The following is a 23364-nucleotide window of genomic DNA, read 5'->3' as shown; positions in this document are numbered from 1 at the left end:
AGCATTAAACTAAATGACTGGATAAAATACAATCAAACAGAACAAGTGAAAGTATTTGGCTGGGAAAGGAGTAGGATGTGGGAAAGTGTATTATTACTGACTGGCCTTGAAGAAAGAATTAAGCAAACTCAAGATTAGTGCATATTCATTCGAGATTTATTAACCATTTCAGAAAGCATTTTTATCCAAAAGGTTGATGTAAAAGCTAACAGAAGTGAATATAATGGCTGGATGCCACATTGAGACGAGAACACATGCGCTGTGAGCTGGGAATTTTCTGTACATCAGTAACAGTCACAAGAAAGGCAATACAAAGGCTCATCAGAAAGGGTAGGCAACCATTCTGAGTAAGGAACAAATAAAAACAAAACAAACGGGCTTCAAACAACTGGGAAGCTACAAATTCTTCCAACCACAACCATCTCAAAGATATCAAAGTAAAAAGGAAAATCCATCAATAATTGTCTCAGTTACACGCTGATAAACTGAAGTAATCTCACTGTTAGAGTCAGCAACAGGACAGATTGGAGGTTGGGAATTCAGAGACCTTGATAAGCAGATCAGGAAAATCAAAGGGGTCCACAACTCATTCACTTAACCTGGAAAAGAGAGAAAGCAATGACGCAGATATTTATGATCAGGGACTTTCAGATTTAATGTTTATTCAATGGCACACTTAGAGATTTCACAAAACATATTGGGCTGCTTGGCGTGAGAAAGATGTGATTATTCTCACCTTCACCAGAGTGACGGCAGCGCTGTAGAAAATACTCAGGAAGAACAAGGTGATGAACGTGGAAGCAGTTGTCCAGATGTTGCTGTTATCATCCTCATAGTCTTCAATCCAAGTGCGATCTATTGAATCTATGAATATAAAGCCGAGAGAACGCATTTAGATTGTTTATTGATCCAGATCGATCTATCTGCATCCAAGTCATGTAATTGGAGACCATTACATCTTCATAAAGCAGTCAGGTATTTCTCAAGTGTGACTCTTATCTGTATCTATTAGTGCATTATTGACTCAGCAAGAAATTACAAATACTAACTGCACATGTTCTTTCTTCATTGTCCATGTCAGAACTTTTTAAATTATTTTTCTTTTCATCTATTATTTAAGGATATTATTATTTGAGGAATGCTTATTACGAATGATGATTTTAATTATATCATTATATTATAAATATAGGCTGTGACAGCACTTTAGTTGAAAATTGTAGCCATCTCTGAATAAAAGTTCAAATGTGATTCTCATCTTTTATATTGGTGACCAATTGCTTGGCAAATCATGAATATAAGTGACATCACAGTCAGGACATTGCTTCATATTTTAGTTTGTAGGATCTGTATATTTAGGAATATGTTTTTGTACGTGTGTCCCTTAATTTATTTGATCTACTGCTTGGTGTGTTTGGTTTCCCTTTAATGTTTGTGTATGTGGTTATGAGAGTCTCTTACTTCACTCTTGCCCATGTTGGAGTCTGTGCATGAATAAACATATTCCTGTTCCTTTACTGCTGGTGTGCTCATGTGTTTGTGCACCCAAAGTTTGGTCTTTTCCCAGTGTGTAAGCATCGTCATGCTAATATGCCACTTCGTTGCTGCCTATGCTTATCTTGTAATGTCTTTGTGAGTGTTCACTTTTCATTAGTGCGATCTAAAATGTGTGATTATGTGTCTGTTTCAGATCCTACCTACACTGGGTTATTTTCATGTTTATGCTTAATAAATGTTAGCATGCAATGTTATGTTTTGATGGATGTTTATATTTAGATGATGATGTTTGCTTGTGTGGCAATCTTTCCCAAACCATCTCCTGATCAGCTTGTTTGTGCTATTGTTTGTGGATGCTTGCTGATCCTTGTGCCCATTATCCTTATTGAATAAACGCCCCTCTATTTGTTCATCTATGCACTTGTGTGTCTGCATGTGAGACTCTGAATTTGTGTGTGCGTGTGATATTGTATACATGCTGATCAATGTGGTTTAAAAATAACTAATTCAGCTGCCTCTGTCATCGTATGTTTGTGATTCTGAAAATGGGAAAATAATGATATTAATGTTTATCTCTGTGCACTTACGTGCCTGTGTGAGTTGACATGTGGGAGGACATTTTTCGGAATTTGTATCTGTGTGTTCATGTGTGTATGTCTGTACGCATTGTGCTGTATGAATGTCTCTGTATTCATGCCCATTTGTGTGTTACCGTGTGTCGATGTTTCTCATGGTTATATGTGAGTACTCCTGTTCATTTGTGCAAATGATTTTCTTTCGGTGTATGTGAGTTTTTGTATGAGCTTAGCTGAGTGTTCAAGTACCACTTGCATGTGTGGCTCTGTGCGAGTATGCGTGTGTGACATCTTATCTATATGCACATTTGAGTGTGCACATAAATATGTGTCTTTAGGTGAGAGCCCGTATATTTGTCATTACGTGTGTATTTGCGATCATCTCTCTGCATCTGTTCTTATACCAGACTGCAATTTTCATTATTCTAATTTATTGTTCTAATTTTAATGCATTCCCCATAATTAGATTTGACCTTGGTGTTACAGGAAACATTTCCCATCGTCGTGCTGAGGTAACCGTTTTATGAGCAACTCTTCTGTTGCAGTGATAGAACTTCTGTCTCTGAGAGAAAAGGCGTGAGTTCAAATCCCCACTGCTCCAGAGATAACATTTCTGAATATGTTTATTAGAAAATGTCTACTTGTTTCTGTATGTGAAACAAAATGATATCAGGTATTCGAATACCAGAATTGATCCCATGTGCTCCAGAAAACTGAGACAAAACTATGGAATTCAAACTGGGACGATGCAAACACCAGTTTTGGATTATGGGAATCAATGTTAATCATTTGTTAACAGAGCCAAGCGTGTCTAACATGCTTCAAAGGTATTGTTTTGCATGGAAATGTAAAATCTTTGGACAGTAAGCAAGAAGCTGACTGTCCCTGTTAGCAGCTGTGTTACATTACAGAGGACATCTACCATGAAAGCTCTGCACAGGGAGCAAGAGGACAGATCATTCATCGTTCCCCTCCCCTCTGCTCCACAACAACTTATCTGTTGATTCTCTTTGGTGTGAAAGTGAAGATACATTCTGTCAACTCATGCACTGGCGCAAGATCCCTGGCAGTTCCCCAGAAACAAAGGTTACATTCAAACTGTTCTGCACTCTTTACGATTGGTATGTTCCAATCAAATTTAATTTTAAAGTGTCTTAAATTTACATTTCCAATTGGTGCAATTTGGCAGTTTAAAACTGACATGAATTTTGTAAGAATGTCCAATCAGGGGAATCAAAAACACCAAGTTCAAAACTCGTGCCCTACCCTTGACATAAAATGGACATTGTCAGATTTTGTCACAGAGGGATTTAGGATGGATAAGGTACTTGGTGGAATCCTGCAATGAGTGAGCTTTACTCTGTCTCTGACCCAGGGTGTATCTGAGCAGAGAACATTAACTGCACAAGACACTCGTCCTAGACCTGTTAATAATCCACTTTAACTACACAGATGGAATGTAAGTCAGAGTGAGAAACAACTAATTCAGTATTTAACTCACAACGGGAGGAAAAAAAAACACTTCATTACTTCTGTTGAATTATTAAATGCAACTTTGAGATTTTTATTGACATGAATTAACAGTGTCCATCAGTGCAAGTGAAATGTTTACAAAACTCGGTTTACCGCTGGATTTATCGACTGTTCTGTTGATGATCTTCAATGGAATCGCTTCATGTCCCACCACACAGGAGTAAGAAGCACCGCTGGCCCACTCCTCCGCTGTAATGGATAACAGGCTGTAGATGAAGAAGGAGGTGTTGTCACTCTCTGCCATCACCTCGGTGTTCTTGTAGTTACTGGGATTCACTGGCTTGTCATTGTTTGTCCACTTGACGAAGATCTCTCGGGGGGAGAAACCTCTCACTAAACAGGTGATGGAGAGAAACCTCTGAGCGGAGATTTCTTCTGTTGGTGGCAGGAGGACCGACACTGATGGCTCCAGCGGATTAATCACTGCAGAATATTTGAGACAAATATAAATCAACCAAAAAAATCCTGAACCAGTATCACAATTTCACTAAATATTAAAATACGCCATGTTTAATTTGGGATTTATTCACTTTCGTTTTCTAAAGGAGCAGTATGGTACACATACTGTTCAGTAAAAAAAGGAAAGTTTAATGTGAAAGTTGCCTCCATGTTTCCAGCCCACAACGAGGACATTCTGTCCATTTGTCATTGCTGATGGTGACGTCACAACCCAGGCTTCTTACCACCTTATCTGACTTAATCAGAATACAATATCCTTTGGTCCATCTTTTCCTTAATCAGCTACTTAGCTATCCTGCCTTCAGATGCATCATTAATGCTCCCAACCGTGTTGGTTCATTTCCAATCAAAGCCTGTCATTGATGTAACTGGATCTGGATTACACATGGGATCCTTTGTGCTTTAATCTCACCGCTCACCATTCTCCTTGTGGATGGAGTCTCTCAGCGGAGTCGGTAGATTCTGATGGTACACCACACATTCAAAAGTAACGCCACTCAGCCAGGCTTCAGTAGAAATGTCTAATTTGCTGATCACGCTGTCGGGATTCTGTCCAGGCTGCTCAGCAATCTCTGATTTCAGAGGCTTCTTTTCTTGTTTCCAGGTCACGTTGACTCCAGAAGGAAGATTGGACACAACGCAGGTTAACGTCACCGTCGCCTCCAGTAAGACTTGTTCTACTGGCGGTGGGAGGATTTTAACGGTGTTAGGGTGGCACTCGGTATCTTCTATGAAACAAAAATCAAAGTCAATGAAAAATGCCCCTTTCTGATACAAACAGCCAATCTTCAGATTACTCCTTCACAGGGTGAAGACACCACGTTCAAAATGGCAACTCCAACTATTCTGAAACGATGCTTACTATTGTTGATGTGTTTTGATCTGTGAAACATTTGTGATTACCTATAGCATACCCTGAGTAATTATTCCTAAAGAACACTGGCTTTGTAACAAGTGAAACCTGTGAAAAAAGTAAAATCATCAAAGATACCATCATGTAACCCATGGAATTACCTTTCTTTCAGAGTTTGTCTCTCACTTAAGACCATCTATTGATACTTGTGACAAGAGTAATCTGAATATAATGAGTTCATTTCTATGTTCATAACCTTTAGATGCAAGTGCTGCTGGTCACACTGACTGCCAAATCACATCCCAAATTTTGGACAAATTATAATAAATAAAAATTATTCTCTTTGCAGAGTTCTAAAGTGTTACAGGAGCGGTGAACAGCCATGGCAATTCTGTTCATTATATTTAACGTGATCAAAAATACTTTGCGTTATTGGTGTGATGTCATTCTCTAATTTATGTCATTGTTCCTCGTGGGCTGTGTTTGGAATAGATCTGAAAACAAGACATTGAGTACAGCATTGGATATCGAGAAGGATACCCAACTCCTTAAGTCTTTCGCTCTATTCAGTTAGTTCATAACTGGTCTGTACTTTCAGTTTATTTACCAAGCTGCATCTTTTAATTTCTTCATAGAGCAGGGGAGAAAAAAACCAAACAAAAGTGTCTTTAATTAATCTACAAACGCGATGGAAATGTCACTAATTTTATAGACATCCACTACTCACTGTGTAAACATCGCCACCCCAAACCAGGCTAAATCAGCCTGTCTCGAGTTCCTAGTTCATTCATCCCTATTGTAGCATTCCCACCAGAATTTATTCTCCTGCCTCATCTACTAATTACAGAGAGCATCTTAAAGCAGCTCAGTGAGATCACGTTTATCCCAGTTCATCAAATGTGATACCCACTTGGTCTGTGGTCTGATCCCATAAATGAAGTTAAAGAGCTCAGTACCAGATAAAAATCGATGTCGTACAATGTCCAACCAACAGGTCATTCCTGAGCAGGGAATGAAGCATTGAACGCATTTTAATTTATTTTCAAGTTAGGGTCACTGCATATTTTAACCACGTCAATTTGATAGAGGATCAGAATAAGGATGTTCGGCCAATCCAGAGTTTAGATCAGAATGATGCTGGAAAAGCACAGCAGGTCAGGCAGCATCCGACGAGCAGGAAAATCGACATTTCGGGCTAAAGCCATTCTCCTGCCTCCTCCCCGTACGAAACAAGAGCCGATCTATCTCTGGCTTGAGTACACACAATGGCCTGGCCCCCACAGCCCTCTGCAGCAACATGTTCCACAGACTCATCACCCTCTGGCTGAAGAAACCCTCCCCATCTCAGTTCTAAACGGTGCCCCTTTGACCCTGAGACTGTGCCCTTGGGTCCTAGTCTCGCCTACCAGTCAAACACCTATTCCACATTCACTCGACTTCAGTCTCTCAGTATTTTCTATGTTTCAATCAGATATCTCTCCAATATCCCCCTCCACCCCAAACTTATCCTTGAAGCAGCTACCAGGCAAGGATTCAGCACTCTGAATGCCTCTCCAGCATGGTCAGGCAACAAACTATTTAACAAAGCTCACTGTCTCTCTATCTATCTTCAACAGAGAGGAAACCTGCTTTTCTGACTTGCCAAAAGGTTGAATTATGAGCAATGCTAATGTAACACTCAAACTGAAATGAGACACGTGGCATGTTGGGAAAGGAGAAGCTGTACCGTGCTGTTTACTACGCCTGATAAATTAGTGTGTTTGATTCACATCAGAGTTCAGAGTGATTTGTAGCTGTCTCAGTCTGTGTCTCTTACCCTGGAGTGCGGTGATGTTTTTATTTTGAGTGTTCTCTCCATGAGTGACCTGGCAGGTATAGACCGCACTGTTGTACCATTCACCATAAGGGACCATCAGCCGACTCGTCACCGAGAAGTTCCCGTTCGCCTCACACACGGGAGACGTGAAGAAGCCAGAATCCAAGCGTCGGCCATTTTTCAACCAACTCACGGAGATTGACTTCGGACGGAACTCGATAATTGAACAGACGACGGTTGCAAACTTGCTGCTTGCGATTTCTTCACTGGAGCTCACAGTTAGGAGAAGAGTTGGTGCGAGAGGACCTGTACCTTTAGGAAACACATCGCATACATTATCCGACGAATTTCATAACAAATACAATCAGTTCTCATATATCAAGGTTTCTTGTGGTTAATGGACACAGGAATCATAATTGTGCAGAGTGCTGGAGAAGCTGGGATCCACACAGAAAGACCAGCAGGACAATGTGAAAGGCTAAACTTAGAGGACACAGCAAGGGAGTCAAGGAGGCAGAGAAACTATAGGCCGGTAACATCAGAAGGGAGATAGCAACGTTGGATGGTATTCGTTTTAATGACAGAGTCTGATGAACAAGGCAGACGAATTACTGGCATAAATGAAGATATGATGCCGTTGCTATCACGGAGACATATTGAGAGCCGGGCGGGAGGCGCTATTCAATATTCCAGGATTTAGTGCCTTCAGGCGAGACAGGGAAAGATAGAAAATGATGGGGGCGGGGGTGTGCGGTACAGATGTTGCTTCTGTCGCAATTCTGACAAGAGTATTTTAGGCTGTAAAGAGAAATGAAATCATGGATACCTCCTTGAACAAAGGCAAATGGACAGTACTTCAAAACCAAAATACAGCAAACATAACTACTGGGAGAGCACGATAGACCTTACTATTGGTCCAAAATACCAAGTGCAAATACATGGGCAAATTTCAGAGACATGTAAATTAAATAGGGGAATGAGAAAAGAGGTTTTTAACTTCCTCAGCATAGGCTTGGATATTCATTTTGTCAAAAATTTAGAGGGAGCACAATTCTGAAAATGCCCCCTGGAGAATATTTGAACAAAGTATGTGTTTAATACAGTGAATTTTAATCCAGACCTTGCAAGAGAGGGGTGAACCGGAACTTAACTTTAGGGAATGAAGTGGACCCAGTGGGTAAAACACCAATGGTGGAGCACTTTGCAGACAGTGATGGTAAATCAGTTGGATTTCAGATTGTACTGCAAAGGAATAGAAATTGGCCCAAAGTTCTGAAAAGGGGAAGGACAGTTTTAGTAAGATCAGGTAATGACTTGACCAGAGTGGACTGGAAGCTGACACTTATTGGTAAATCTGAGTCAGAGCAGTGTGACTCATTTCATAAAGAGATAGGAAAATCACAGGGAGGACATTTCCCAGGAACCCCCTGCGTGGTACCAAGAATGCAGCGGGCTCTGGACACCAAAGGGCATGGAGGGGGAGATAAAGAGAAACAAGGGAGGCTTCCGGTCTATACTGAAATCTCAAAACAATAGAAACTAATATAGAGTACAGAACGTGCAAGGGGGAGTTTGAAAGACAAAGGAATTAGAAGAGCAAAAAAGACCATGAAAAAATAATAGCAATCAAAATAAAGGAAAATATTTTTAAAAGTTACAGACTCATTCATAATAAAAGAATTATTCGGGAAACAGTAATGCCCATTAAGTGTTATTAATGGAGTGGAGCCGGAGGATTTGGTTGTGGTCAAAACGAATGTGTTGTGTCAGTGTTCACTAGGAAGAGGGACAATGTGGGGACAGAAATCATGGAGGGGTATTGTGATGTACTTTCAGAAATTAGGACACATGACGTGATGTTCTGTGTTGTCTTGCTGAATGAAAAGTGGTTATATTTCCAGGGCAGATGAAAAGTATACCAAGTGGTTGAGCGATGCAAAGGATGAAATAGTTGGGTCGCTGACAATAATTTAGAATTCCTGTCTGGCCACAGCAGTTGTGCCGAGTGAGTGTAGATCAGCCAACGTTGCACTGTTATGCAGGACGAAGGAAGGGATAAATAATGAAAACACAGATCTGTCAAGCTAGTCCCAGTGTTAAGGAAACTATTGAGAAGTGAAATTAGTCTTCATTTGGAAGAAAAATCAACAATTTTCAGCACGGTTTTATTGAGAGGAAGTCATGTGTAACAATTTGATAGTAGTTTTCATAGAGATAACTCGATGTCCATGATGATAGCAATAATCAGAGCCAATGGGATCCGAGTTAATTTGACAGATTGGATCTAGAACTGGCTGAGTGATGGGAGCAGGGGATAATAGTCATCGGGTGTCTGCGTGACTGGAAATCTATGTCTCCTGGTGTTCTGTAGGGATTGGTGTTGATTTCCTTGCTATTTCTCTTACATACCAATGATTGAGATTCAAATTTAGGAGGATTAACCAGTGAATTCACAGATGAAATGAAAACTGTCATGTTGGTAAATCATGAGCATAATGGCTTTAGATTGCAGGAGGATATAAAAGGGTTGGTTGTATGTGAAGAGAAAAGTTGCAAATGGAAATTATTCTGAATAAATGTAAGGTGATGTAATTCGGCAGAAGAATCTGTGAGGTATGACGTTTTGAATGGTGGAACCCTGGAAAGGCCTGAGGATCTTTGGTGCATGTACCCACCGATCCCCTATCGTACTGTGTCGTCTGGATAAAGAGGCTTAGAAAGTGGGAGGATATTTGCTTTTATTAGCCTAGACATTGACAATGAAGAGTGGTGAGATGATACTGGAACTTAATAAAACACTGGTTAGGCCATACTGAAGCGTTGTGTGCATGTTATCGAAGGAATGCAATTACACTGAAGGCAGTATTGATGAGATTTGCCAGGATCTTGCCTGGGTTGGAGGGTTTTAGTTATGAAACTAGTTTAGATGGACAGGGGTTTTCCTTGGAGCAGAGGAGAATTAGGGAGAAGATTATCATGATGTCTAGAATTATTTTAGGCATAGACAGGGTAAACTGGATGAAACCTTTCCCCTTGATGGAGAGATCAATGCCTCAGGGGCACAGGGTGAAAGTAAGGCCAGGAGGTTCCAAGTGGATCTCAGGGGAAAACAAAATCAAACAGAGGGTGGTGTTAGCCTGGAGCTCAGCACCTATAAGTCATGTAGAGACTGAGCCCCTCATAATAAGTATGAAGTATCCTTGCAAGGGCAAGTCACACAAGGCAATGGATCATGTGCTGGCACATGAGACTGGAATACTTAGGTGGCTGTTATTGATAGGCGTGAATTGGGTGGATCAAAGGGCCTTTTTCCTGTGCTGTATAAGGTGATTCTGTGAAAACGGTTATAAATAATGCCTTATTTATGTTAATCACAGATGATCTGTTTATCTCAGTTCCCACAACACGTACCTGGACATGGCATTTCTTTGCTCTTGTGTGTCCCGCTGTGTTGAACCTCACATGAGATTTTGCTGGGGCAATCTACCGCTGACCCGGGCAGGGTTAACTGGCTGCTCAGGGTATAGGTTCCCTTCTTGTTTCTCACTGATGGGTAAGTCTTCAATCCAGTCGTGATTAGCTCCCCACCTTTCTTCCAGGTTACCTTGGTGACGTCAGGGGAATAGTCCATCGCCAAACAACCAAAGATCACAGAACCGGTGTTGTGCTCCTGACAGGAGGAGACCAGGCCATAAAGCGTGGGGGGAGACGGTGTCTCTACAATAGAATGACCAATTGAGCATGTTAGTTTCTGTTAATTTGACCTTATCAGTTACTCAAATGTATCCTCAGCTGTAAACGTTTGCCAGTATGCTCCCGCTGAAGTCGACAGCATAACTGGGGTTTATTTTTGTTTCCTATCAGTTGCTGATCATGATCATTGGTTCCCTCTTTAGAAACATGCCCTCGACCTTGACCATTGCCATATAATTTCGGAAGAAGAACATCCTGATCCCACCCCAGTAACTGTTTGAAGATCTCACCAACTGACACTTTCACTGGATTGCTGTGAAGAGCAGAGAAGGTTCACAAACTACAAACCAAGGAAATGCAGATTCATCGAAATTCTACAGTGTGTGCAAACAGGCCATTTGGCCCAACAGGTCCACACCCACCCTCTGAAAAGTAACGCATCCAGACCCATTCCCCTATCCTATTATGCTACAGTTAACCCTGACTAATGCACCTAACCTCCCAATCACTGAACACAACATTTGCAATTCCCCCAGCTTGCACATCTTTGGACTGTGGGAGGAAACGCACACAGACATGGGGATAAAGTGCCAACTCCACACAGACAGTCACCCGAGGCTGGAATGGAACCCGAGTCCCGAGCACTGTGAGGCAGCAGCACTAACCACAGAACCAGCGTGCTGCCCCAGGAGGTGCCGTGCTGCTGGAAATACCCAACAGCTGGCAGTACCCCCGGAGAGAAGTCAGAGTGAATCATAGAACATAGAACATTACAGCGCAGTACAGGCCCTTCGGCCCTAGATGTTGCGCTGCCCTGTCATACTAATCTGAAGCCCATCCCACCTACACTAGCCCATGTACATCCATATGTTAGCTCAATGACGACTTAAATGTACTTAAACTTGGCGAATCTACTACCGTTGCAGGCAAAGCATTCCATACTCTTATTACTCAATGAGTAAAGAAACTACCTCTGACATCTGTCTTATACCTATCTCCCCTCACTTTAAAGTTGTGTCCCCTCGTGTTTGCCGTCCCCATACTTGGAAATCAGGTCCAGTGAGCCTTCCTCACTTATCAATGCAAGGCAGAATGTTCTCTCTGGGAGGAAGGTCACTGCAGCAGCAGCACAGGCAGGAGCTGAGCACTGGGACGGGGAGGATGGCTGTCACGGCTGAACTCATGCCAATTGTCTGGAAGTTGAAACATCTCATTTACAATTATCTGAATTCTGGAGGCCTCTGAAAAATGGAGGACCATTAAGGTTCAGAGACTTTGGAGTTTTACAGCTGAGTATTTACGTAAATATGATTTGAGAAATGAACAAGTAATCTTTAACTTTAATAACTATCAAACTTACACATAGTTCACCACCAAACCTCATGTCTCAGACTAACCACTGCACTTACTCTGTCTAGACCTAAATTCCCACTCACATTGACAAACCCTACCCTGCTATACACCCATTCATGCCCGGAACACACAACCCCTATCACACGAAACACATCCAAGGCAATCCATATCGGTAGTGTAGCTGAGCAGAGAGATCTCGGTGTCCATGTACATAGATCCCTAAAAGTTGCCAGCCGGTTTGATAGAGTTGTTAAGAAGACATACTTTGTGTTGGCTTTCATCGATAGAGGGAATGAGTTTCAGAACCACGAGGTTAGGCTGCGGCTGTACAAAACTCTGGTGTGGCTGCACTTGGGAGTATTGTGTACTGTTCTGGTCACCACATTATTGAAAGAATGTGGAAACTTTGGAAGAGTTCAGAGGAGGTTTACCAGGATGTTGCTTGGTATGGTGGGAAGGTTTAATGAGGAAAGGATGAGGGTCTTGAGGCTGTTTTTATTTGAGAGAAGAAGGTTGAGAGGTTACTTAATTGAGACATAAAAGATAAACAGAGGGTGGACAGTGAAAGTCTTTTTCCTTGAATAGTGATGGCTAGCAGGAGAGGACATAGATGACAGATGTCAGAGGTTGTTTCTTTACTCAGAGAGTAGTAGGGCCATGGAACACACTGCCTGCAACGACAGTACACTCGCCAACTTTAAGGGCATTTAAAAGGTCATTGGATAAACATATGGATTTAAATGGAATTGTGTAGGATAGATAGGCTTCAGATTGGTTCCACAGGCCAGCGCAACATTGAGGGCTGAAGGGCCTGTACTGCACTGTAATGTTCTATATTCTATATTCCAGATGGACATATGATCTCAATTCCTTTCACTCATTTACACTCCTGCCGCCCTGCACCTGGCCCATGGTGAATCTGGCCCTGACAGGACCTGGCACCATCATTTTCACAACCTCGGACAAAAGCCCACGACCCAAGACATGACCTCAGTCCTTAATCACTGACCTCTCACCTTACCCAAGTCAACCTGTGCACATTGCATCCCAGCTCCTTTCACATCTGTGCTTTACCACCGATCATTTTGCCAGACTCCGAGCTTTGCATTTTGACAACACGTCCCCCTGTCACTTCATTACAGTGACCTTCCACCCCCGAAACATCCTGGCACTCTGCCCACCTCTGCACTAACCAACCTGGCACACTGCCCACCTCTGCACTATCCAGCCTGGCACACTGCCCACCTCTGCACTAACCAGCCTGGCACTCTGCCCACCTCTACACTAACCAGCCTGGCATCCTGCCCACCTCTCCATAAACTAGCCTGGCAAAGACAGACCTCCTGCATTTCAGCTCAAACTACCCCTCACCTATCAAGCACAATTCGACCAAATTATCCTGTGACCATTACCATTTACCTTGATGCCACCTTGCCAGACAGAGTGCATGCAAGCTTACCCAGCAGCCAGCCAACACCTCACAGCCTACCAGCCCAAACTCTCCCACATGCCCAATCTAGCCCCTCACTTGCTCACCACCTTCCAACTTTGAGCCTACTCCACCATAAAGTCAGTGAGTCATAAAGTCATACAGCACAGAAACAGTTCCTTTGGTCCAGCTCATCCATGCTGACCAGAGTTCCCAAATTAAACTAATTCCACTTGCCTGCCTTTGGCCCATATCCATCCAGACCGATCCAGTTCCTGGAGCTGTTCAAATGTCTTCTAAATGTTGGACCTATCTCTGCATTTACCACTTCCTCTGGCAGTTCATTCCAATGTTTTGGACAGTTACAACATGAAGCTCCAACTCCTGCACTCAGTGCTCTGACCAATGAAGGTACATGTGCCAAACGCCTTCAACACACTAGCTACTTGAGACAACGCTTTCAAGAATCTATGAGTCTGGACTCTCAGGGTCCTCAGTGTTCAACATCACTACCCAGTGCCTTACCATGAACTCTGTAAGACTCTATGAATCTGGACCCTCAGGGCCCTGTGTTCAACATCACTATCCAGTGCCTTACCATGAACTCTGTAAGTTGTGACCTGATTTGTCTTCTCAAAAAGCAACACGTCATATTCATTTAAATTACACTCCATCTGCCACTCCTCAGCCCATTGGCCCAGCTGATCAAGATCTCATTGTAGGTTTAGATAACTTTCACTGCCAATTATACCACCAATGTTGGTGCTACGTGCAAACTTACAAACCATGCCCCATTCAATGTTTTCATGGCTTTCAACCAATATTGTACCCTGTTTGCCTTTCTCCCACATATCCGGAGCATTTATTTAAGGATTAAAGGAATCTATCTCCTTATTGAAATCATTTAATGTTTTGTCCTGAATCAATTTCTGTGGTGGAGAATTCCAAAGGTTCACCATTCTTTTGCTGGACAGTAAACAATCAGGTTCAATGTTATCGGTGTGTTGGGAAGACTGGTGAGCAGCAAGATTAATGATGATCCCATGAATGGAATAGCATTCTAGAGGGGCCGCGGGGCCTTCTTCAGCTTCCAGTTTGCATGCTGACATGTCCCTTCAGCAGCATGTTCCAAAACTGTGATCCTTGAGGATAAGGGCGCACATGCGTGTAAATACTTCACCTGAAAGCTCTCCTCCAAATTAGATTTCAACTTGACTCTCAATTATTTCTCTGCCGTTTCCTCTTCCTCAATCACAGCCATGGGACTCACTTCCTAACAGCGCTGTGAATGTGCTCATACCATACAAACTTCAGCAATTCAAATAGACTGATGATAACTGGTTTCTCAAGTCTGACGCTTCCACACCTGTCTAGAGATTCAAACAACCACTGGAAGAATTGAAAATTATTTGAGGCACTTGTGTGTCTACACAAGATGACATGGTTTCCTTTTGTGTGATTTGACTGTGTTTTCACTGAATGAACAGAGCTATTTCTTAATTATATAATAGGAATGAAGCTTCCCTCATTTTTAGCAAGGCAATCACACATTATATTTCTTTATTCCAGGGAAGTATAGTGTTAAATTAATGAAATATGATGATTGGGATGTTTCAATTGGAAATTGTCAGAGATTTAAAGTTTACTTTCATGAGCAATTAATTCCAGCCTCATTGTGTCACAGTACTCACAGGAATGTCTTTCAGAAATGGTGTCTCCCTTTGTTACGGGCAGTGGAATCAGTAAATCTGGGATAGTTTTTGCTTGTTAATCAAAGGTGTTGAAGAGTTTTAGCCAAAGGGAGACCTGTGGATTTAGCTCACAGATGCTCCATGATCTAAGTAAGTGGTGGAACAGCTCGAGGGGCTGAGTGCCCTCCTCTTGCTCCTACCTTCCTATCATTGTGTCATTCATTAAGCTAGCACTGGCGGTGAACACTTTTTATTAAAATATTTCAACAAATTAATTGTTTCACACATGCTGTAAAAAAACCTGCTGTTGATTATTTGGAACGGGATCATTGACATTCTCTATTTGAGTGATCAAAATAACTTCCACCCAATTACAGCAGCCACTGCACTCTGGAGTGTGTTGTTACTTCATAATAGTTTCTTGTGAAACTAGAGCTCGAGATCAGGGCGATCAAATTCAATGATTCTCTGATATTTAATATCTCTGAACATTCGCAATTTGTTCAAATGCATCTTTTCTCTGAAGAACGTGTTTCATCGAACACAACTTTTTTCAATGAAACAACAAACTTTAAATGCTAGAAAACCAAAATAAAGACAGAAATTTCTGAAGAAACTCAGCAGGTCTAGCAGCTCCTGGGGAGAGAAGGCAAGGTTAACCTTTCGCATCCAGAGACCCCCGCCCCCCCTCTTCACCAAATTGTTTTCATGTTTTTGGCACAAGAGCTCACACCTGTTGAGATAAACAGTGATTACATTGGCTTGACTCCTGTTGGAAAAAGAATTCTTAGCAGAGGTACTGGATGGTCTGAGATAGCAATTGAAGACCAACTGAAAAGCTATCACCATCTGCAGCAAGTGTTGGATTTAGCGGAACTCCCACCGTACTGAACAATCAAATTCAGCTCCAGCACTGGTTTAATATAAAGTAAACCAGCCTAAGCCTAATCTCATCAAATATGCTTCGAAAATGATTCATTCTGGATTAGTTATAAATGATATTGTTAGAACAGCAAATCAAAAGCTGGGATTTCTTTGAGCACTTACTCCATTAACCCCATCTAGCGATGCCCAAAATCTTGTGAACAAATATTGATCTGGAAAAAGCTGCTAACCACCAAATTTCTGTTTAATATCTAAGAGACACAAGTCAGGACAGCGATTGAATAGATTTCATTGGCCTCTGTGAGTGGAATTCCAACAAACACCCAGACATGTCAATCTGCTTTCTTGCACTGAAGTAACCTGATAAGAGATTGTGTTACATACCTCTCTAACAGGTTGTAAGTGAACACAGGCCACCTGGCACAGAATCAGGGACTCTACTACAACATCACAACAGACCTGAACACAATGAGCTTGACACTATCACGGAGAACACAGCCCACATGTTTTGACAATACATAAACCATGTTAGTTATTATCACCTTCCAACAACCAGGGATTGTTCCAGAATGTTTGTACAATGAAAGTAACATTTCAACATATATCCAAGAATGCTTTGACAGCAGCTCCAAATTGTTCAAACTCTATGGGAACTACAGAGGAATAAATCTAGGAATTGCATTGCCATCAATTCACTGTCACTGGATTCCAACCTAGAACTCCCTTCCTCTTTCCCCTGTGAATGTTGCTGCACCAGACGGTCGACTTAGTTTGGAAAAGATTAAAATGTTTTGAAGTGTAATATGACCGTTGCCAGTGACATTAAAAGCTGATAATAGGTTTTCAAATCATAAGATGCAAAAAAATTCTGATTCTACATTGTGCCACGGAATATGTCCTGCATAACTGAGGCACAAAGAAAATATGCAGCAAATATCTCTTATTGCCAACAACCAATTTCAAAACTCTTGCTATCTGCCTTTTGTTCCTGAAACGTTCGTTCTGATTGGAACAACTTAGTCAGGGCTCTCAATTCTGGGGCACCTAATCGAATATTGTATTTCTGGCAGATAAAAGTGGTTTTGAAGCGCGAGATGAAATTGAACTGTCTGAGATTCAGGTATCCGAACTGGACAATTTACAAATGGTCAGGACCATTGACAAGTTAGTCAGACATAGTACTGAAACAAACTGCACAACAGACTTAATCCTAGAGGATACATTGCTCAACTCCTCACGTCAAATATATTCACTGTAATTGAACATTCATCAGAGGAACTAACCAGAGGATTAATGTGAACAAGAATGTGTTCACAATGAACATAAATAACCACTGAGTTAATAAACTTAATAAGTCATTGTATTTAACAAAATTATTGAGGTGGGAAATATCGCCAATTAAAGCACAGATCCGGAGGAAATGGATTATTCTCTAAATTGTTTTTACATATTCTTAAAACGTTCCTTGAACTGTGGAGATTTTGCATGCACTGCATAAAGTCAATACTGCATTCCAGTGTGGAAAGCATTTCTGTTGAAGGAATTAGGGCAAGGTCATTTTTTTGTTAACTGCTTTTAATTAACTAAAATGTTTAAAAAGGTATGAATTGAAAATATGCTTCTGTCTGGAGTTGCCCACTTTAGCGGATGTCTAAGTAAATGTGGGCACTGCTGCCTCACAGATCCAGGTACCCAGGCTCGGTTCCAGCCTCGGGTGACTGCTTATGTGGAGTTTGCACAATCTCCCCTGTGTCTGTGTGGGTTTCCTCCCACAATCCAAAGATGTGCAGGTCAGGTGAACTGGTCATGCTATATCGTCCACAGTGTTAGGTGCATTAGTCAGGGGTAAATATAGGGTAGGGGAATGGGTCTGGGTGGGTTACTCTTCAGAGGGTCGGTGTGGACTTGTTGGGCCAAATGGCCCGATACATACTGCAGGAAATCTAATCTAAATGATTGTCACACTTAACTAATGTGAGCAGATTCCTTCCGATCGCGACATTGCAATAAATCGGTCAAGTATATTAATTAAAATAAATATTACTCTATTTTCAGTGTCTGAATAAACCATGTGCTCTGTTATCCTCTAGTTCATGTCTTCTGCAAATTTTTGAACACTGCATCCGTCTGAACACATCGATGTAAAATGAATTCTCTGCGTTTGCAGCAAGCACTCCCATGGTTTTAAGAGTAGGGTTCCTACAGTATAGAAACAGGCCATTTGGCCCAACAATTCCACACTGACCCTCTGAACAATAAGTAGTCCAGCCAGGCTCATTCCCCCAATTTATATTTACGCCTGACTAATGCACCCTAACCGACACATCCCTGAACACTATGTGCAATTTAGCACAGCCAATCACCTGACCTGCACTCTTTTGGACTGTGGTAGGAAACCAGAGTGCCCGAAGGAAACCCACGCAGACACAGGGAGAATGTGCAAACTCCACACAGGCAGTCACCCGAGGGTGGGATCGAATTTGGGACCCTGGCACTGTGAGGCAGCAGTGCCAACCACTGAGCCACCTTGCTGCCCTGCGAGGTCATGAATGGATTATTTTAATTAATTCGAAATTTGGCCTTGGTCACATAATTCACTATAGCAGTTGCTCCGAAAGAATGACTCTTCAGTTGATATTTTGTTGTAAAATGTAACTATTTATTTAAAATGCACAGATTGGGAACACCTAAAGCACTGTGCAGATTAAATAATTCAGTTAATGTTTTATTTTATCCAGTAAATCCAGTTTAATCAGGGACATAACAATTAATTAACTCAAGTTACGTGTGAAACTGATCAAAGCAGTGAAACTGACCTGTTCTTCATAGAATTGAGCAGAATTTCCAAATGGTCTTTGCCAATGATCTTTTCCAGCCAGAAAAATATGTATGTAGTGTACAGTGGAATTGAAAGGTGTGTGTTGATCAATTATAACACAGTCATGGCATTTTTGTTCAAGAGCAAGAACTATTAGAACATTAGACTTTTGGAATTCTATTTATATTTCTCTATGACTTGTAAACTGTTAAAAAACACACCTTGTGATTGAACTAGATAGTGGAGTTCTGAATTTGGATTGTAAAGCATGGATTAGATTAATCCTTAATTATTACTTTTAAGTAAAAATGGCGCCCGAAGGTATCTGTTTTCCCTTCATTTCTAAAACCTTTGCGATTTGCCTTTCACTTAATATTAGGCTTTATGAAATTTCACCTCGCATGCTGATTGCATTGAATGAGGAACCTGGAGCGGTTCACTGTCACCAACCGTGTTAACATTGCAAAAACAATGTAGAAACGAGAAACAGTTTCCCAAATATAACATATTTAATGTTACCCAAGCACAGTCCCTCCTCAACAGATCAATGATCACCAGATAACAACACGGTGTGTTTGCAGCAGAACTAGCTCTGCAAACATTTTCAACAGAACCAAGAACATGATGTAACCTCACAAAAAAAAAACAAATTGAAGTCTAACAAAGCTGCTCAGAATCCAGCAAACTAATGATTAAATTGAATAGAAATAACAAGTCATAACAGCAGCCTTGTTTGTGAGGGGACTTAACACTTAAAGCTGTAACGTTTCTGGCAACAGTTCAATTTATTTCCAACCTGTACACCCTTCCTGATCATGACAATCTTGTGCAGCGCACAGTAGAGCGGTTGAAGGCATATATTGATTAATCACTTCATGGTCAAAACAAAATTACTGAATGGACAAATATTACCACATTATAATTTTAAGTTAGTTTCAATTACATAATCTGATCAATTCTGCAGTTTCAGATTTTAGTCCCAAATTTTAATTTGAATGAGGCTACTCAAAACAAAATTCAGTTAGTTTACAATGAGAACTGAGTTTTTTTTTTAAAGTCAATGCATTAAAAACTCGGTTTTTTTTTTCATTTCTCACACTTCCGGGTTTCTGCCTTAAGTTGTTTTTCAGACCGTTACAAATGGATGTAATGTTTTCAATCAAGCAGAGAAAAATGTGTCATATAAGTTTAACAAATGCAGAAATGATTCATGAAAAACCAAAGAACTTCACAAATATTGGTAATGAAAAGTAATCCAGAGAGTCAATCTCCTCACCAGAAAGAAAACACCGATTACAGAAAGCATAAAAACGCTGATCAATTTCACAAACTGAATAAGATCCAATCAACTCAATTCAACAGAATCAAGGAAAATAAAATCAGAATCCAATCAACTCAGAACAACAGATTTGAATGAAACATAATCAGAATCCAAACAATTCAATACAACAGAATCAAGTAAAACAATTAAAAAGCCAATCAACACAATTCAACAAAACCAAGTAAAAACAAAGTCAGAATCCAATCAACACAGTTCAAACCGAACCAACTAAAACAAAGCCAAAATCCAATCAACTCAATTCAACAGAATCAAGTAAAACAAACTCAGAATCTAATCAACAGAATGCAATATAGCACCGCAAGAAAATTTTATGACAGTTTCTAACCTGCTTGTCATCAACTAATTAACAAAATAAATGAGAAAATATAATCAAGGTAAGAACATATATTCACGAAGTGAATAATGATATTTTAGCATATTTTAATCATGTTTAGTAATATCTCGAACATCTTTGATTTCTTAGTGTTTGTTGATGATAATAAAACTCACAGTCAGGGTGTCACTGACATTAACCATTATTTATAGCTGACTGATTAAGAGACATTAGGTGTTTCAAGTAACCCAGCCATACAGAATGCCCATCTGATCAAAAAAAGAGATACACCGAGCAACTGACTCCATCATCCCCATTGTAACTATTTGCTGAGCCTTAACTGAAGTCCGTAATCAGTCTGAACAAAAATCAATCCGAACCAAACCAAACTCAGCACAGAATCTGAGTTTCATTTAATTCAGAAATTAGTCAGATGAATAGAAAGTTTTTAAAAAGTCACTAAGAAAGTTCAAGGGTCTTACCTGAAGTCACTGTCACCATGGTCCCTTGGCCCCAGTAATCAAGATAGTCACAGTGTTACATTCTCTGGACTGGGTCACACAATAACTAGCTCTGTATAAAACAAATCAAAAATCTACCATCATTTTAAAGTTTCAGAACCACAGGCAAAATAAAGTCACGATAAATCTTCATCACATAATTGCGCTAGTGAATTCTGATCATTCTTGATAAATTTTAATACTGTTTTATACTTCACAGAGTAACACATGAGCTGATTCTCAAAATCCCCAACTGGTGTATCGATAATTACCCAACACTTTTACAAATTAAATAGTGATACTGGCATTAAACCGCACAGAACTAATACTGCACTGCAAGTTAAGACGGTTTGTAGAAGTAATCACTGACTAGTTTCAAACAATGGAGGCTGAATAGGTTTTTGTATTGGTCATAATTGCAGTGTCACTCCAGCTATATCACTGTGAGACACGTTGTGTCAAATACTATGACAGACTGTAAACTGTAAAATGCAGAGAATTTCTTCACTTCCTAGAAAGCAGTGATTCAGACTCCTCTAAAAATGATTCAGTGTGTTATTCCAGCTTTTACGATCCATTGTATTTTGAAAGCTTGGAATACTTTTCCAGGTTTGGTCTGTATTTAACTTGACAATCAACACGAAGAAGGTAGAAAAAATTATACAAATTTGTACAAACTAGCACTACTAGATTGCGTTTAAATTGCATCTCACATTATTTCTCGCTCCTGCCATGGTAGAAATCACCAATTTGAGATAAACACTTGTCAGTGGTTTTTGTATGAGGATGTCGCTGTGCACAACACTGTGACCCACTGTAGTATCACAATGATGTAGACCAGTACACTCATTCTCTGTTCTTTACTCCAGGTCTCAATTTTCATTTGAAAGAGCCATTTAGTACTGATCATGTTTAGAATTGATGCCATAGTTGACATAACAATTAGCAGTGATTTCCTGAGCTGTCAGATATATTAAAACTAACACTTTGTTAGAGCATTTAATTGATGGAAGTGTGAGCAGTACATATGAGATGCCCAAAACATTGTCCCATTGTGTCAGCAGTTTGCTAGTTTAAATGGTACATTTCCTCTTTGATAGTTTTGTAAGAGGCAGCCTGAGGTCTGCTTCAGATCGCAGTTGGTATAATTGCATTTAAAACTCGGACTGACCGTCAGTTTATGATGGAATTGACAAAATGTTCCCTCGAGCTGTTTTTGAACGGGTCCAGCCCTGGTTCCTCTCGCTGTGGTCTCTTGCACAGTAATAGATGGCGGTGTCTTCGATCTTCAGGTTCCCCATGTCCAACGCGAAAATGTTGTTTGAAGTGTCTTTGGACGCAGTAAATCGACCCTTAATCGCTGGTGCATAGCTATTGTCCGATGAATCATAGGAGTACAGCAGCCACTCCAGACCCTGTTCGGGAACCTGTCGGACCCAGTACATGGTGTAGCTGCCAAGATCGAACCCGCTGGTTTTACAGGTCAGTTTCAGGCTGCCTGCGGGACGGCCAGTCTCTGCCTCTGGCTGGGTCAAAACAACCTCCGACTGGACACCTTTAAAAAAGAAAACAAATAAACCATGAGCATTAATGTTGGTGAATTGATAGCTGAGTCTTTTACATTCCTGCCGTAGACTAACATTGAGACAGTCACAAAGAGAGACTTGAACAACAAACACTCACATGATAAGAAAGTCAGTAACAAACTGAGAAAAAGTGTCGACACAATCATTCTGATAACTTGTGGGAAGCGGTTCTGCTAAGATCTTTCTAAACAGATCCGACCCAGGAGTGTTGAATTACGGTCCAGTGCCCAGGATTTATATGGCCATCGGAAGGGGCAGGCTTACAGCTTCCGCAGGTTGGTTTCCTGCTGGAGGCTCAGACTGGATCCTGGTATCAGCTTGTACAGCCCGAACACATGGGGTCATGTCTTTACATGAGGTTCTGCTTAAACATGGACACATACACATCTTGGGATATTGGTTTTGCTGAATAGCTTCTTTGGAAGTAAATTTGAGTGGCTTCAGGTCTGTTTCACATGATAGTTGCATGTATTTTGTTTAAAAAAAAACAAATTCAACTGGAAGTTAGCTCCCTTTATTTCTACATTCATTCACAAGCAGATAAAACTAAAATTAAAGTTCAAACATATAACTAGCTAATAAAACGGTTGAGCTTTTCTTCCCTGGATACAGCAAGTCTCTGTCGCACTAAAAAAATAACATGTAATTCATACTAAACATTTCAAAATTCAATTTAGGCAACTGAATACAGAGCGTGTCCAAAGTGATTATATTTAGAATATTCAATTAGAAGTTAGCTCCCTTTAATCCTACATTCCACCACAAGCAGATAAAGCTAAAAAGAACTTCAATAATATTATTAGCTAACAAAATGAATGACTTTATTTTTGCTGTCACTCAAAGTCTCTCTCACATTACAAAATAACATACCATTTCTAATCTGCGTTTCTAAATTCAGTTTCGGCAACCTAATATAGAGCATGTCTAAAGTGATTATGTTCAGAATGTGAGTGTATGTCACTAAACAGTTTGGACCCGGAGATGAGAAGCGCCTCCTTACATTGCAGAATGTCTCTCCCTGCAT

The 23364-nt window shown here is 40.7% G+C and overlaps 1 gene segment (V, D, J or C); it reads right to left on the bottom strand.

The window, feature by feature from the left end:
- Positions 1–134: 134 nt before the first annotated feature.
- On the bottom strand, positions 135–22064 carry LOC148135053 (Ig heavy chain C region, membrane-bound form-like). The segment is given in 8 exon segments: positions 135–599; positions 737–864; positions 3696–4025; positions 4481–4789; positions 6731–7042; positions 10142–10447; positions 20737–20827; positions 21926–22064. Coding segments are annotated over 7 exon segments (1413 nt in total).
- Between the last annotated feature and the right edge of the window lie 1300 nt (positions 22065–23364).

Source organism: Chiloscyllium plagiosum, unplaced genomic scaffold (genome assembly GCF_037043375.1).
Source record: "Chiloscyllium plagiosum isolate Xiang-an unplaced genomic scaffold, Cpla_swu_hap1 HiC_scaffold_51, whole genome shotgun sequence".
NCBI classification, from domain to species: Eukaryota; Metazoa; Chordata; class Chondrichthyes; order Orectolobiformes; family Hemiscylliidae; genus Chiloscyllium; species Chiloscyllium plagiosum.
This window is presented reverse-complemented; position numbering and strand designations above follow the sequence as displayed.